Source organism: Rhineura floridana, chromosome 21 (genome assembly GCF_030035675.1).
Source record: "Rhineura floridana isolate rRhiFlo1 chromosome 21, rRhiFlo1.hap2, whole genome shotgun sequence".
Classification (NCBI taxonomy): domain Eukaryota; kingdom Metazoa; phylum Chordata; class Lepidosauria; order Squamata; family Rhineuridae; genus Rhineura; species Rhineura floridana.
This window is the reverse complement of record NC_084500.1, coordinates 12,563,439-12,579,309: the sequence shown is the minus strand read 5'-3', so window position 1 is coordinate 12,579,309 and position 15,871 is coordinate 12,563,439. Positions and strand designations below refer to the sequence as shown.

Below are 15,871 nucleotides of genomic sequence, written 5' to 3'. Positions count from 1 at the left end.
TTCTCATAATCCTAGAACTCAGGACCATACAACGAAGCTGAATGTTGAAAGATTCAGGCCAGGTGAAAGGAAGTACTTCTTCATACAATGCATAGTTAAACAGTGAAATTTGCTTCCACAAGATGTGATGGCTACTAACATGGACGACTTTAAAAAAATTAGACACATTTGTGGAGCATAAGGCTATCAGTGGCTACTAGCCACAATGGCTGTGTTCATCCGCTATTGTCGGAGCCAGTATGCCTCTAAATACCAGGTGCTGGGAATCGCAGGAGAGGACAGTTGTCCTTGTGCTCAGGTCCTGCTTGGGGGCTTCCCACTGGGACATCTGGTTGGCCATTGTGAGAACAAAATGCTGGACTGGATGAGGCTTTGGCTATACCACGATGATGCTATCAGATCCAGACAAAGCCACGAGCACATAAGTTACAATGGCCGGTCCTTTATTGACGAAGAATTCTGCATAACTCAAAAACATGGCATACCTCCACCAATGGAGGCTGGTCTAATTGGAAGGCCACCACCCCATTGATAGTGCCCTCTCTCATGGTGTGGGGCCCATGTGACAACAGCTCCACATAACTGCTGAGTGGGTGGTTTTGTGGCCACAGGTTTCGGTATTCACCTGTCTGACTCTGCCTTTCAGATGAAGACAGCCAAGCAAGAAGACGACAATTGCACGCGGAAGAGGAAGCATCGAAAGAAGCACAGTAAGGTGAAGAGTATTTTGAGGTTGGGGTTAGAGCTGTCGCTCAGTGGTTAGAGCATCTGCTTTGCATGCAGAAGGTCCCGGGTTCAGTCCCCAGGCACCCCTGGCAGGGCTGGGAAGGATTCCCTGTTGGAAACTCCGGACAGCTACTGCCAGTCAGTGTGAACAGTACTGAGCCAGATGGACCGTTGGCTTGACTCGGTGTAAGGCAGTTTCCTATATTCCTCTTCAAGGATTTTCCTTGCCCATGCAGTATTTTTGCCTTGAGTTCAGTATTGGATGTTTCATTTAAAAAAGAAAACCACAGGTATTTTGAGTGAGTAGGGTTTTTCTTTTTAACTGACCCTACCCACGTGATCCGCTAATATCTCCCACCTGATGTTATAGTTTAGTTTACTCTTTATAGTTTGCTTTTCTCTTGGAACAATAACCAAAGGAGCTTACAATACAAATGGAGTATACCACAGGAAAACAAATATGTCAATTTGAACAAGAATTAACATGCATTAAAAAAAGGCATCAGAACTGAAGCTCAGGCCAAAAAAGTCATAAAAAACAGTAGGTCACTAAACAGCTAGCTCGAACAAAAAGGCCTTAAGCCACCGTCGAAATAGGGAACCTGGCAAATATTCACTCAAGGGAGTTCCACAGTTGTGGCACAACCACCAGGAAGGCCCTGTGTTTTTGCCTCCAAATCTCAAAGGGTTACACTCCCTCTGAAGACGCAGGTTTGCAGTTTGGGTGTGCTCCTGGACTCAGCTTTAAATTTGGAGGCCCAGGTTTCTGCGGTGGCCAGGAGTGCTTTTGCACAATTAAGATTAGTGCGCCAACTGCGCCTGTTCCTTGAGCCGTCTGATCTGGCCACGGTGACACATGCCTTAGTTACATCCCGTTTAGATTACTGTAACGTGCTCTACATGGGGCTGCCTCTGAAGACTGTTCGGAAACTTCCGTTGGTGCAACGTGCTGCAGCCAGAATGTTAACTGGGGCTGGTTACAGGGACCATACGACTCCCCTGTTACAAAAGCTCCACTGGTTGCCACTCTGTTTCCGGACACAATTCAAAGTGCTGGTGATGACCTATAAAGCCCTATACGGCTTAGGTCCAGGCTATCTGTCAGACCGTATCTCCCTATATGAGCCTGCCCGGGCCCTGAGATCCTCAGGAGAGGCCCTTCTCTCAATACCTACGTCCTCACAAGCACAACTAGTGGGGACGCGAGATAGGGCCTTTTCGGTGGCTGCCCCGAGGCTTTGGAATTCCCTTCCTAGGGAGGCAAGAATGGCCCCCTCCTTGCAGTCCTTCCGTCGGCAAGCAAAGACTTTTTTATTCCAACAAGCCTTTGGAACTAAAGGTTGTTAAGGACAGGGCTTGAAGGGTGCCGCATTGCTATTAATTGTATTATTTTAAACTGAGTTTGAATTATTTTAACTGTGTGTATGAATGGTTTTAATACTGTAAATAGTTGAATTCTGTTTTAATCTAGGCTTTTGTATGTTTTTAATTATATGTGTGCTTTTATCTGGAAGCCGCCGTGAGTTTCAGTTTTGGAAAAAGGGCGGGGTAAAAATAATTATAATAAATAAATAAATAATAATAGTAAAAGGCCAGGCAGGCTCGTGTGGGGAACAGGTTGTCATTGCCTTCGATTTTAGCCTTTGTTTGTTTCATTTATATCCCACCTTTCCTTCGAGAAGCTCAAGTTGATGTACCTGGTTCTCCCCTCCCATTTGATTCTTACAAGAACCCTGCACTGTAGGTTAGGCAGAGAGGCAGTGACTGGCCCCAAGGCCACCCAGTGAGCTTCATGGCCAAATGGGGATTTGAATCCTGGTCTTTCCAGGTCCTGCTCCAACATTCTAACCACTATACCGCGCTGTCTCTTATGCCGTAGCTGTTAAGAGAAGAGGGACTGGGCGCTTCAAGGACAAACCAGGCTGTATGTGCCTTTCAGTCTGGATGCCTTGCCTCTCCTTCTCCTTTGCTCTTGATCTGTGCCTAGTCTCATCTCCATTGATCATGTCATCCAGCTGCGATGAGGGTAAAACAGGTGAATAGTCAACGCTGTGTGTACTTCTTGCTAAAGAAAATTAAAATGCTCAGATTTGGGAGGCCCACCTGCTGGGGTGCGGACCTCAGCAGGTGCCCAGTGATGTAGATAACTGATGCTGGCCCTGGGCCCCTTTTTCAGCATAAGACAGCTTTAAAATATACCTTTGGTCAGAGCTAAAAAAACCAACCAAACAAGACTGGTTTCAATTCCAGTTTTTGGATGACTGAACATCCTGCATAAAACAGGCAAGGCTCAGTTTTCCTAAAGGCCCCTCCAGGTGTCCTTTTTATTGCGCATTCATGATGGCTTGTGCTCGTTAGGCTATCTGTGCAGTCACATGCAATCCCGCTTTCAAAACCGTTCGCAAAGGTTTTGGGGAGCTCTTTTATTTCCATGTCCTATAACTTTGTACTGAAATCCCATAACTTTTTACACCGCAGATGTTCTGGGTTTTTTTTGTCCTGCTTTTGTTGCACTATACAGCCCCTCTGGACAGCAGTAATGTGGTAGCATCGCAGAACAAGAGAACGCAGAATAAATCCACCACTAATGCACAATGATTGTGTCTAGAACATGTTACAGAATACACCTGCGATAAAAGCACCCGTCTGGAGGGGGCCCCCAGCCAAGGATTTCCCATCTGTGGTCTGTGGATCACAAATGGTCTGTTCAGGTGGTCCGTGGCATGCCCACATTAAGGGTTCGTAATGATTTTTAACTGTATTTTTATTGCTTCTTTTACAATACATAAGAAATAAGACGCAATAAAAATGCAATTAAAAATCATACAGCACCTAGCGCAGTGCGTTACAATTGCCACAAAGAGCAGAAAAACCATTAAGTGGTCCACCAAGATCCTCAGCAGTTTTCAAGTGGTCCATGGGGGAAAAAAGGTTTGGGAACCACTGCTCTAAGCACTGACACCCACTCTCCTTTTTCTTCTAGATCCTGAGCTGGCAATTTCCCCCCCCCAAAAAAGACAAATAAGGGTCAGAATTTGAAGATGGCTGAGAAGAAGAATGGGTACGTGCTTCGGCCCTGCCCTGAAGTGGTTGGAATGCTCCCTAAAGTCTAAGCATTTCATAATGCCAGGCACGTGGTCTTTTCTTATCAGGGGGTTTGAAAACAATTACAGGTGTGTGTGTAGGGGTTCCATCTCCAATCTGAAGAATCCAGCCCAAAAAGAGGAAAGAAAGAGCGATAAAAATTTAAGTGCTGGCCTGAATTTTTGTTTTCTACGTCAAAATATTTTCAGCGGGAGAATGAATTTCCAGATTTTTAAGGATGGGTCGTGGACCTTTCTCTTTCTTTCTTACACCTTGCTGTTCAGATGGATGAATGGAAGGGAGGGGAGTGACATTGCCTTTCAAAAGTGGTTTCCGGCATAGTGCTGTTATCTCTTTAACTAATGGATGACCTTTCTCCAGGTACAGGATGGCCTCAAAAGTTCTGTTGTAATGTTGATTATTATCATTATATAATTCTTGCTGCTAATAGAAAATAAGCTCAAATCAAAATATCTGATTGTCCATAGTCAGGATATTATGAACTTCTCATCCAGAATACAAGAGTTTCTGCCAATTTCTACTGCAACCAGAAACGCCTCATGATGGATTAATCCCCTGCGACGGCCTTCGATTATTATTTTTGTTTTTAAGTGGACTCTAAATCAGTGCCCTCCCAACTAGAAACTGCTTTCTCTTTATTGCTCCAGTGTGGTCCCTGTTCCAACTATGTGTTCCTTGTATTGCTGAAAAATGGAAAATAGGAATATTGGTGTAACGGATTATATTCTATCCCTTGGTGTGTCTGTGAATAAGGTCCCCTTTATGTGATTGGTGCGAGAACCCTGCCCCGTGGCCTTGTCACTTGTCGCTGAGGTAATGTTTGAAAGCTTGGACCCTGGTGATAATTGAGCAGGAAGGAAGCCTGCAACTGGTCCTGCCCGCATTGGGCCGGGCTTTCAAATATTACCTCAGTATTGTATGATAAAACCATGAGCGAAGGGACCCTTCACCGTAGGGTCCTGCAGGGACAAAAGGGGGCTGCCTTTGGATCCTCTGATATAGTGGTGTCCATTGGGGCTGGCGGGGCGGATGTCAGGGAGCCCAACAGTAGGTGGCGCCAGAGCCAATGGCAGGAACAGCCAACTAGTTCTGGATTTGTCCCCCCTCCCCCTCCCTGCTGATGTACAAAGGCAACCCTGAGTCAGAGAAGGAGGAAGATGACAGGCAGTACCACCCTGTGGATTGGATGTAAGTAGGAAGGCAGGCTGGTGGGGGCTCCCTGAGGGCAGGCTGAAGTTGCCCTAATGGACCAGTTCCATGGTCTGACTCTGCATCTGGCCTGTGCCATTCAAAAGTGACATTGACAATACAGATCTTTAAGACCTGGCTCTTTAAAAAAAAAAGTGGCTCTCAAAAGTGTTATCAGGAGCAGAGCTCCTTTGGGGAGTCCGTTGCTTTTAATCACACATGGCGAGAGCTCAACAAGGCTTTAGCAAGCGGCGGGGAGTTGGGAAGAAACCAAAAAACCCTGAATGAAGGTTTGTCTCTTCGCCAGGTCGGCCAAAGTGACGTCAGTGTGCCTGTGACAAAAACTTCAGCCTCTTGGACTCAGCAGGGCTGTTTTGTACGAGATCCAAGTTTCCAGGCCATTTTGGAGAATTACATGTGTGTGTTGGAGGGGACGATACCGCTTAAAAGAAAAACAAACCCAAACACGAGAGGCCGCCAGACAGTAACTCCTCCCTTTTTTGGAGGGGTCAATAAGGGGGAGGCAGAGACACACAGATCCTCCGGATAGGACCCACCAGCCACCCCTCCCTCACCCACCGCCCTGGTTGAGAGTGAGTGTCTACTAGTTGCCAAGGAGAAAGCTGGAGGGTGGCCATTGGAAATAAACAGCCAGAGAAGTAGAAAAGCCTTCAAACCTCCTCCCCCTCTCTTAGTTCCTAGCTGAATAACCAACTGGCTGTTCCTCCTGTCCCATGTATAGCTGTTCTCTCTCTCTCTTTCTCTGAATGCTTGGAAGGGACTCAAGTTCTGGAATAGGTTCTGCTGCTTTGAACATTCCAGTGTTTCGTGGCCGCTTGGCTGCCTTAACTTTTTAAACTTTCCATGATTCTTTTCCCCAAGAGGTGCAAAGAGAAGCCCAGGATTAAACCCCGCTGCCTTAGGCCTGCAGAGCGATAGCACGGCAGCAGAGGCTGCCCCTTTAGGGCGGATGGAGCAGTGCCCCACCAACCTCAGTCTGCCCTTAGCCAGCCCCCACCTGCCTGCTGTAACGAAGAATTGGACTAAGAGGTGGCAAAGTCCTGTCAGCCTCCTCCTTCATGTCGGCGTCATCCCTGCTAGAACTTACCAGAGAGGAGGACACAGACAAAACTGGAATTAACTGGCTCTGCCCGTGATTGGCTCTGGCTGCACCTGCTGTTTGGGTGCCCTGTCTTCCGCCCTACCAGTCCCCATGGGCACTAGCTGCAATAGCAGCGTGGTTATGGAAAGGCGCTTAGTAGAGAAGGGGCAGCTTTGTGGGAATTGTGAAGGGGATGAGGGCCTGCCAAGGGCAACTGTCCTTCCTCAGGATGCAATGCGTGCTGTATCTTTACTCCTCTAGCATTCAGTGCTTCAGAAACGGATGCGGGCAGCCCACCCTGAGAAATGAGGAAATAGGCCCTCCTGCTTTGAGGGAAATGACTAAGGGAGAGGAAAACAAAATAAGTTGTAGCCGCAGTTGGTGGTGTAGGGTTGCTGCAGTTTCCCCCCCATCAGACTTTCTGTGCCTTTAACATTCTAGCTGGCAACTCCTTGGGGAGGGCCGTAGCTCAGTGGCAGAGCTTCTGCTTTGCATGCAGAAGGTCCCAAGTTCAAGCCCGGCATCTCCAGGTAGGGCTGGGAAAGAAAGACTCCCTGCCTGACACCCGAAAGAGCCGCTGCCAGTCAGTGTTGACAACTCTGAGCTAGATGGACCAATGGTCCGACTTGGTGTAAAGCAGGTTCCTGTGATCCTAGTTTTGCAGGATGGCTATTTGCAAGTGGAATGGAGGGGTAGGGTGGGCCAGGGTCCCATATACTGCGACCCCAAAATGGGCTGACGCAAAGTCTCATGGCCGTAACTCCCTACAGATGCCCTTTTTGACTCTGGGTTGGCTATTAGAGGCAGGTGATGCGTCTCAGGCAGGAGCGGGGATCCGGCCTGTGGGCTTCTGGTTGCTGATCCTCACTAACCTCTTCCAGCCTGTTCCTCCAGCTCTTGCTTCATTGCCAGCTTTGCGGCTCCATCCGGCCTTCCTCAGCTCCACCCGCAGTCCCTTGAGGAGCCACGTTTTGAGCTGTTCCTTCTGCCACTGTCACTTCCTTGGCTTTTCATCCTCCCTTGTTTTGCTTTATTTTTTACCTTTCAAAACGAGTGAGGGACCTCAGGCCTGGGGGCTGCATGCAGCCCTTAAATCCTCTCGGTCTGGCCCTTTGGGACTGTCCCTGGGCCACCCCCCTCCCTAGCCTTGCTTTCCACCCTCTTTGACTTGTATTTTCCTGGCTGGAATGTGTCCTCGAACTCTGGCGATGCGTCTTGCTTGCCCTGGGCGGAGGAGAGGGGGGTGTAAATGTGTGTAGGAACTCCCTCCCATTCGATCTTCGCCATGCCCCTTCCCTGGATACATTCCGCCGGGCCTTAAAAACTTGGCTCTTTGGACAGGCCTTTAGGATTTCCGGGGAGGGCTAACTTTTTTGGGATACTTATTATCTATTGATTGCCCTAACTGATCTCATGCTGCTGTGATTAATGACTTCATTGTATTTTATCTACATTGTATTGTATTTTACTGAATTTTAGTTTGTACGTCGCCTAGAGTGGCTTCGGCCAGATAGGCGACACAAAAATTAAATTTTATTATTATTATTATTATTATTACTGTACAAAGGCAACATTTGCGCTCATGGCTTCACCCGCTATTTGCATGCAAGCCCAGGAAAGTTGCCCAGGAGGGAATGCGGCCCTCAGATTAAAAGCAAGCCTCACCCCTGTTTTAAAGTAAATGCCGGATGCCCCTTGCTGTGATTAATTGGTCATTTCAGCAAACAAATGGGAATCTGGGTACATTTGTTCAGCTTGCATGAGTCCCTGAAAACCGAAGGAATCCACACAGATGTTTAGAGGCTGGAAAAGGAATTACTCAGAGACCCCTCCTGGCTGTTTCAGTACTGCAGCCTTCAAGGGTACATCCACAGTATTTGGGTTGTAGTTCCGTGTAGCACTCCGTGAACGTTCTGTCAGCGCAAGGATTTTTGCTTGTGCAATTGAACGTTCTGCCCCTAACTCTGTTCTAGGGGTTCCCCCAACTCTCCAGAGCCAATTTGGGGAGGGTGCAGGTCATGTGCGGGGTGGGAGGGGATCCTACTGTACAAACAAATCCTTCTGCTGATGGGGTGCATTAGTTGAATACCGCTTTGTCTCTTATCTCCTCGCCAACTGACCTGTTTGTTGAGACTTCATCCTGATTTGCTTTCATAAATATATAGTTATAGGATGGGGGGGGGGAAGGCTGGTCTGAGTGATGTCTTTGGCTCCCCTCCAGGCCTGTAATTCTGTAACTGTAAGGTTGGGATCTGTAATGGAAAGAACCTTTAATCCCATTAATCGTTCGTTCACCCCACACTTTTCAGTGCATTTCCCCATCAGTGTCCTAACTGCAAAAAGTCTCTTTCGTTTTTTAAAGTGGATTTTCTGCGCCTGGATAACGGAGCGCTTTAATCCAACCTTGATTGCACGAACCCACGTCTCTGGTCAAAGCTTGGATCCGATCCTCCTGCAAATTCTTGACAGTCTGGAGGCAAATCCGAGGCCTGCATACTTCTGTAAGTGAGAGGAAGAAGGTGGGCAGTGGACCGGTCCGCGGGTGGAGTGGGGGCAGGGGTAAGCATAGCCAAATCCTCCTTTGCAGCTAGCAGAGAGGTCCCCTTAAGTGGTTTCCCAGATTGGTGTGGCGACGGCGGTAAGGGAGTTGTGCCAAGCTTCCCATCTGGTTGGCCACTGTTGAGAGCAGGAGGTTGGACTAGATGGGCCATTGGCCTGATCCAGCAGGACTCTTGACTTTCTCATATTTCCTAGGAGTTCCTTAGAAGGAGAGGAGCTGTTGTTACCGAGAGAAGCTCCCGTACAGATAAAAGCACATTTCTTTTTCAATGTCCAACAGAACTGATTTGAACCTGGATCTCTTGGTTCTTCAGGTAGCAACATCACTGGCCTTTAAGCCTTGCTGAAGCTGCTTCATCCTGCTAGGAATCTCGCCGATGTGAGAGACAGAATTCCTTGCTGTCCCTTTTATAACAGCCTGCCCGCAAGGCCAGGTAGATGAAAAGTCATTGCTAAGTTTGGAAAGTGTTTGTGGACAGGCCCCAAAACAGATGTTTTGTATTCATGCAGCTGGGCCGATCCCATTCAGACATATGGACCAACTTGAGCCCCCAGGGCATATCCCAGAAGAACAGGGGAGAAGGTATCATTTTTTCAAATCTAGTGTAAATGCATTTCAGGGGCCTCCATGCAGAGTTCCAAAACTAAGCTCTTTCTCCTACAAAACGATATACAATCTCCAATAATGTTTGTATTGCTTTCTCTAAAAAAGAACAAGTTTTTTTTAACAAAAGAAACAAACCAACAACAACAAAAAAAGAGACTTCTGTGACGTTTGAGTGTGTTTCTATTTTAGAATTTATTTCCTTACATGTTTTTTTCTTAAAGATGTTTAATAGTAATTCACATAATAAAGTCATGTTGTACTCTCGTAAAGCTTGTGCTTGGTGATTCGCCACGGTGGTTTGTTTATTTCTGTGATTTTGTATTTATTTATTAGTAGCTTTTTCCCATAAAGGTGAACTCGGAGCAACTTGCAAACGCTAAAAAACAAGGGTGACAGTAACCCAAAATGCTCACTAATAATATATGCAAAAGTGCAGATCCAAGTCAGCCTCACCCCACTAAAAAAACAGGGAGAAATTTCCCTGGGGGAATAAAAATGCTTGTTGACTGGTGCCTACAAATTGATAGCAATAGGGCCAGGTGTGCCTCCCTGGGGAGAACATTACACAAGCAGGGAGTCACTGCAGAGGAAGCCTGGTCTCGCATTGCCGCTTTCTGCACCCTCCTCAGAGGAGGCACATGAAGAAGGGCCTCAGAAGAGGAACACAGGGGCCGGGGTGGTTCATGTGGGGAGAGGCGGTCCTTGAGGTATTGGGGTCCTGAGATTTATTGTTGTGCCACGAATATGAGTCTGTCGCTTGGCAGATGGCAGCCTGCATTGCCCTCAGATATTCTAGAGGGGCCAACGGTGGATTTGCAGCTGAATGCTTTGCTTGAAACTAGTTGAATGCTGGATCAATCTGCCATAACACACACAAGAAGAGTCTTGCAGCCCATTAAAGACTAGTGGATTGGTTTGCTGCAGAAACTTTCGAGGACTAGATCCCTCTTTGTCAAATATATGAAGGCTTGGCAGAACCAAAAGGGCAGGGGGCATAAAATCCAGTGAGCTACAATATGTAACATTTCTATGTACGGCTCAACCGTGTAGGAGACGAGCGCAGTGATCATTCACAACAGCATTAATTGGCAATGACACAATCTTACTAGCTTTGCTAAATTAAATTTAACACCTGTTGTGTGGGAGAGAACCTTGGCCTCAATCAACAGAATCAAACTTTCTGATAACATTTCAGTTTGGCAGTTTCACACTGGAATCTCCCTTTGTTGCTGAAGGAATGACAAAGCACATGAGATGATTTAGCACATGGGACATTATGTACCACCTATGTGCATAGGAGTTTTAAGCTGTTTTTAATAATGTATTTTCTATTGCCTGCCCTCAGACCCTCTGGTGAAGGACAGATACTGATGATGTGCTCTGGCCAAGAAGAAAGTGGTGGTTTAGGGTGCTTCAGGATGGGGTTTTTTTTGGCAATGGTGCCGCACATCCCCACAATTTATTTATTTATTGCAGTGTTGTGATGTCCATACTTTTTTTTTACATTTAATCCAGGTTTTCATTTACCATGGAAAATCTGGTAAGTAAAAAATAACCCTAATACATCTGCAGTCACTGCTGGTATGGAAGCTCATTCATCTATTTTAGTGTGCGGTGCACTGTATTTGAATTGTATATTGTTTGGGGATTTTTTTTATTTCTTGTGTTGCTTTTTTTGAGTTTTGCTTGGTATATTGTTTTGATTTTTCATTTTGTATTGTGATCTTTATCTTGTATATGTTTTTGAGATTTTTTTCTTTTTTGTAAGTCGCTTTGAGTGTCATTCTGGAAAAAATTACTTATTATTATTGTTATACAGTCTCTGAGGATGTAACTTTGGTGCCTGTTTGTCCAATTAAAATGGATTCTTTTCAACTTGTTGGCCTGCTCCACGAGCTAGAGGGAGCCCCAGCTGATGAAGCGTCAAGGCCCCAGCTGACAAAGCGTCAAGGCCCCAGCTGACAAAGCGTCAAGGCCCCAGCTGACAAAGCGTCAAGGCGAGTTAAGCAGCAGAGCGAGTTCGGCAGCAGGGCGAGGAGGCCAGGGCCCCCCACTCTGCCCTTCTGTTCCCTGACCTCAACTAAACCACAGTCTCCAACCTATTGACGTAATAAACCTCAAACAAAACTATGCAGGTAAGAAGCCAGCAGGCATGTGGGGGCTTTCCAGTGTTTTGCACAGCCTGCAGCATGTACGACTATCTGCCTGTTGGACAGCAGTCGTGGGTGTGCTCTCGGTGCAATGAGCTCCTGGCTCTCCGGGAACGACTTCATTTCCTTGAGGCCAAGGTGGCAGACCTGCAAAAGCTGAGAGAGGCAGAGAGGTGTGTGGAGGAGGCCTTCAGGGACGTTATAGCTGTGTCCCACTCCAGCGATGATAGCTCTCCTGCTATCATGGAGAACGATGGTCTCAGGGAAGGAGAGCATCCAGCTGAGGAAGAGGGAAACGATCCCTTAGAAGGGACCCATTCCTTGGGGGATGAGCAGCTATCCTCTCGTGCCGAGGATATATCTCCAGGGGGTGGAGGGATCCTTGTAGTGGGTGATTCGATCATTAGGAACATAGACAGTGGGGTGTGTGATGGGCGTGTAGACCGCAAGGTGTTTTGCCTGCCTGGTGTGAAGGTTGCGGATATCGCCCGTCGTTTAGATAGTTTGGTAGACAGTGCTGGGGAGGAGTCAGTGGTCGTGGTGCACGTTGGCACCAACGACATGGGGAAATGCAGCCGTGAGGTCCTGGAAGCAAAATTTAGGTTGCTAGGTAGGATGCTGAAAGCCAGGACCTCCAAGGTGGCTTTCTCTGAAATGCTAGCGGTTCCACGCGCGGGACCAGCCAGACAGGCCCAGCTTTGCAGTCTCAATGTGTGGATGAGACGATGGTGTCAGGTGGAAGGGTTTAGATTTGTTAGGCACTGGGGAACATTTTGGGACAAGCCGGGCCTGTACAAAAGGGACGGGCTCCACTTGAACCAGAATGGAACCAGACTGCTGGCACTTAAAATTAAAAAGGTAGCAGAGCAGCTTTTAAACTGACTGAGGGGGGAAACCCGACAGGAGCTGAGAAAGGTCCGGTTCGGAATAAACCTCCCCCCTGGGATAAAAACCAAAGAAATGATGAAATTTTAAAAGGGGTAGGCCTAGAAGTAGGCATTGTGAGAGCAGGGGCACAGGATATAAATTCAGAAGAGCAAAATTACCACAGGCCAAACCACAAGTGCCAAAGACACTTGAAGAGAGACACTGCTTACAAGTGCCTGTACGCTAATGGTAGGAGCCTGCGAACCAAGATGGGAGAACTGGAGTGCTTGGTCTTAGAGGAGAGCATTGATATAGTGAGCATAACGGAGACCTGGTGGAATGGAGAAAACCAGTGGGATACGGTTATCCCTGGATATAAACTATATCGGAAGGACAGGGAAGGACGTATTGGTGGCGGAGTCGCTCTATACGTGAAAGAAGGCATTGAATCCAGCAAGCTCGAAACCCCCAAAGAGGCAGACTCCTCCACAGAATCGTTGTGGGTGGTGATACCATGCCCCAGGAGGGACTTAATACTGGGAACGATCTATCGTCCCCCTGATCAAAATGCTCAGGGAGACCTTGAGATGAGATATGAAATTGAGGAAGCATCCAAACTAGGGAATGTGGTAGTAATGGGTGACTTCAACTACCCGGACATAGACTGGCCGCATATGTGTTCCAGTCATGACAAAGAAGCAAAGTTTCTAGATATTCTAAATGACTATTCCCTAGACCAGTTGGTCATGGAACCAACCAGAGGGAGGGCAACCCTGGACTTAATCCTCAGTGGGGACCGGGACCTGGTGCGAGATGTAAGTGTTGTTGAACCGATTGGGAGCACTGACCACAGTGCTATTAAATTAAACATACATGTAACTGGCCAATTGCCACGAAAATCCAACACGGTCACATTTGACTTCAAAAGAGGAAACTTCACAAAAATGAGGGGATTGGTCAAAAGAAAGCTGAAAAACAAAGTCCAGAGGGTCACATCACTCGAAAATGCTTGGAAGTTGTTTAAAAACACTATATTAGAAGTTCAACTGGAGTGCATACCGCAGATCAGAAAAGGTACCGCCAGGGCCAAGAAGATGCCAGCATGGTTAACGAGCAAAGTCAAGGAAGCTCTTAGAGGCAAAAAGTCTTCCTTCAGAAAATGGAAGTCTTGTCCGAATGAAGAAAATAAAAAAGAACACAAACTCTGGCAAAAGAAATGCAAGAAGACAATAAGGGATGCTAAAAAAGAATTTGAGGAGCACATTGCTAAGAACATAAAAACCAACAACAAAAAATTCTATAAATACATTCAAAGCAGGAGAAAATCTAGGGAGGCGATTGGACCCTTGGATGATAAGGGAGTCAAAGGCGTACTAAAGAACAATAAGGAGATTGCAGAGAAGCTATATGAATTCTTTGCATCTGTCTTCACAGTGGAAGATATAGGGCAGATCCCTGAACCTGAACTAACATTTGCAGGAAGGGATTCTGAGGAACTGAGACAAATAGTGGTAACGAGAGAGGAAGTTCTAAGTTTAATGGACAATATAAAAACTGACAAATCACCGGGCCCGGATGGCATCCACCCGAGAGTTCTCAAAGATCTCAAATGTGAAATTGCTGATCTGCTAACTAAAATATGTAACTTGTCCCTCGGTTCCTCCTCTGTGCCTGAGGACTGGAAAGTGGCAAATGTAACGCCAATCTTCAAAAAGGGATCCAGAGGGGATCCCGGAAATTACAGGCCAGTTAGCTTAACTTCTGCCCCTGGAAAACTGGTAGAAAGTATGATTAAAGCTAGATTAACTAAGCATATAGAAGAACAAGCCTTGCTGAAGCAGAGCCAGCATGGCTTCTGCAAGGGAAAGTCCTCAGTAACCTATTAGAATTCTTTGAGAGTGTCAACAAGCATATAGATAGAGGTGATCCAGTGGACATAGTGTACTTAGACTTTCAAAAAGCGTTTGACAAGGTACCTCACCAAAGACTTCTGAGGAAGCTTAGCAGTCATGGAATAAGAGGAGAGGTCCTCTTGTGGATAAGGAATTGGTTAAGAAGCAGAAAGCAGAGAGTAGGAATAAACGGCCAGTTCTCCCAGTGGAGGGCTGTAGAAAGTGGAGTCCCTCAAGGATCGGTATTGGGACCTGTACTTTTCAACTTGTTCATTAATGACCTAGAATTAGGAGTGAGCAGTGAAGTGGCCAAGTTTGCTGACGACACTAAATTGTTCAGGGTTGTTAAAACAAAAAGGGATTGTGAAGAGCTCCAAAAAGATCTCTCCAAACTGAGTGAATGGGCGGAAAAATGGCAAATGCAATTCAATATAAACAAGTGTAAAATTATGCATATTGGAGCAAAAAATCTTAATTTCACATATACGCTTATGGGGTCTGAACTGGCAGCGACCGACCAGGAGAGAGACCTCGGGGTTGTAGTGGACAGCACGATGAAAATGTCAACCCAGTGTGCGGCAGCTGTGAAAAAGGCAAATTCCATGCTAGCGATAATTAGGAAAGGTATTGAAAATAAAACAGCCGATATCATAATGCCGTTGTATAAATCTATTGTGCGGCCACATTTGGAATACTGTGTACAGTTCTGGTCGCCTCATCTCAAAAAGGATATGATAGAGTTGGAAAAGGTTCAGAAGAGGGCAACCAGAATGATCAAGGGGATGGAGCGACTCCCTTACGAGGAAAGGTTGCAGCATTTGGGGCTTTTTAGTTTAGAGAAAAGGCGGGTCAGAGGAGACATGATAGAAGTGTATAAAATTATGCATGGCATTGAGAAAGTGGATAGAGAAAAGTTCTTCTCCCTCTCTCATAATACTAGAACTCGTGGACATTCAAAGAAGCTGAATGTTGGAAGATTCAGGACAGACAAAAGGAAGTACTTCTTTACTCAGCGCATAGTTAAACTATGGAATTTGCTCCCACAAGATGCAATAATGGCCACCAGCTTGGACGGCTTTAAAAGAAGATTAGACAAATTCATGGAGGACAGGGCTATCAATGGCTACTAGCCGTGATGGCTGTGCTCTGCCACCCTAGTCAGAGGCAGCATGCTTCTGAAAACCAGTTGCCGGAAGCCTCAGGAGGGGAGAGTATTCTTGCACTCGGGTCCTGCTTGCGGGCTTCCCCCAGGCACCTGGTTGGCCACTGTGAGAACAGGATGCTGTACTAGATGGGCCACTGGCCTGATCCAGCAGGCTCTTCTTATGTTCTTATGTTACCTGAGGATGTGGACAAGATCCTTGGAGCGGCGTGTGCCACCACGTGTGTACTGGACCCTTGCCCTTCCTGGCTCATTAGAAGTACCAGAGGGGGACTGGTCGATTGGGTCAGGGGAGTAGTTAATGCCTCTCTACAACAAGGCAGAATTCCATCATGCTTAAAGGAGGCAGTTATAAGACCACTGCTGAAAAAGCCCTCTCTGGATCCCTCTTTACTAGGTAACAGGGGGAATGTGTCTCTGCTGGTTCTACTGGACCTCTCAGTGGCTTTCGATACCATCAATCATGGTATTCTTCTGGGCGGCCTTGCCGAGATGGGACTTGGGGGCACTGTG

The 15,871-nt window shown here is 46.8% G+C and overlaps 1 protein-coding gene across 10 annotated transcripts in view; it reads left to right on the top strand.

Annotated features, from left to right (window-relative positions):
- The window catches only part of CUEDC1 (CUE domain containing 1), an 81,013-nt gene extending 71,504 nt beyond the window's left edge, over positions 1 to 9,509 (top strand). For 7 of the 10 annotated variants that reach the window (XM_061604988.1, XM_061604989.1, XM_061604994.1 and 4 more), the window contains 2 exons: positions 647 to 710; positions 3,710 to 9,509. In XM_061604988.1, coding sequence (XP_061460972.1) covers positions 647 to 710; positions 3,710 to 3,716 — 71 coding nt within the window. In that variant the 3' untranslated portion in view covers positions 3,717 to 9,509. Of the gene's footprint in view, positions 1 to 646; positions 716 to 3,709 lie in introns of all 10 variants that reach the window. The other 3 variants (XR_009759854.1, XR_009759855.1, XM_061604995.1) reach the window with 3 other exon arrangements.
- Positions 9,510 to 15,871: the final 6,362 nt, after the last annotated feature.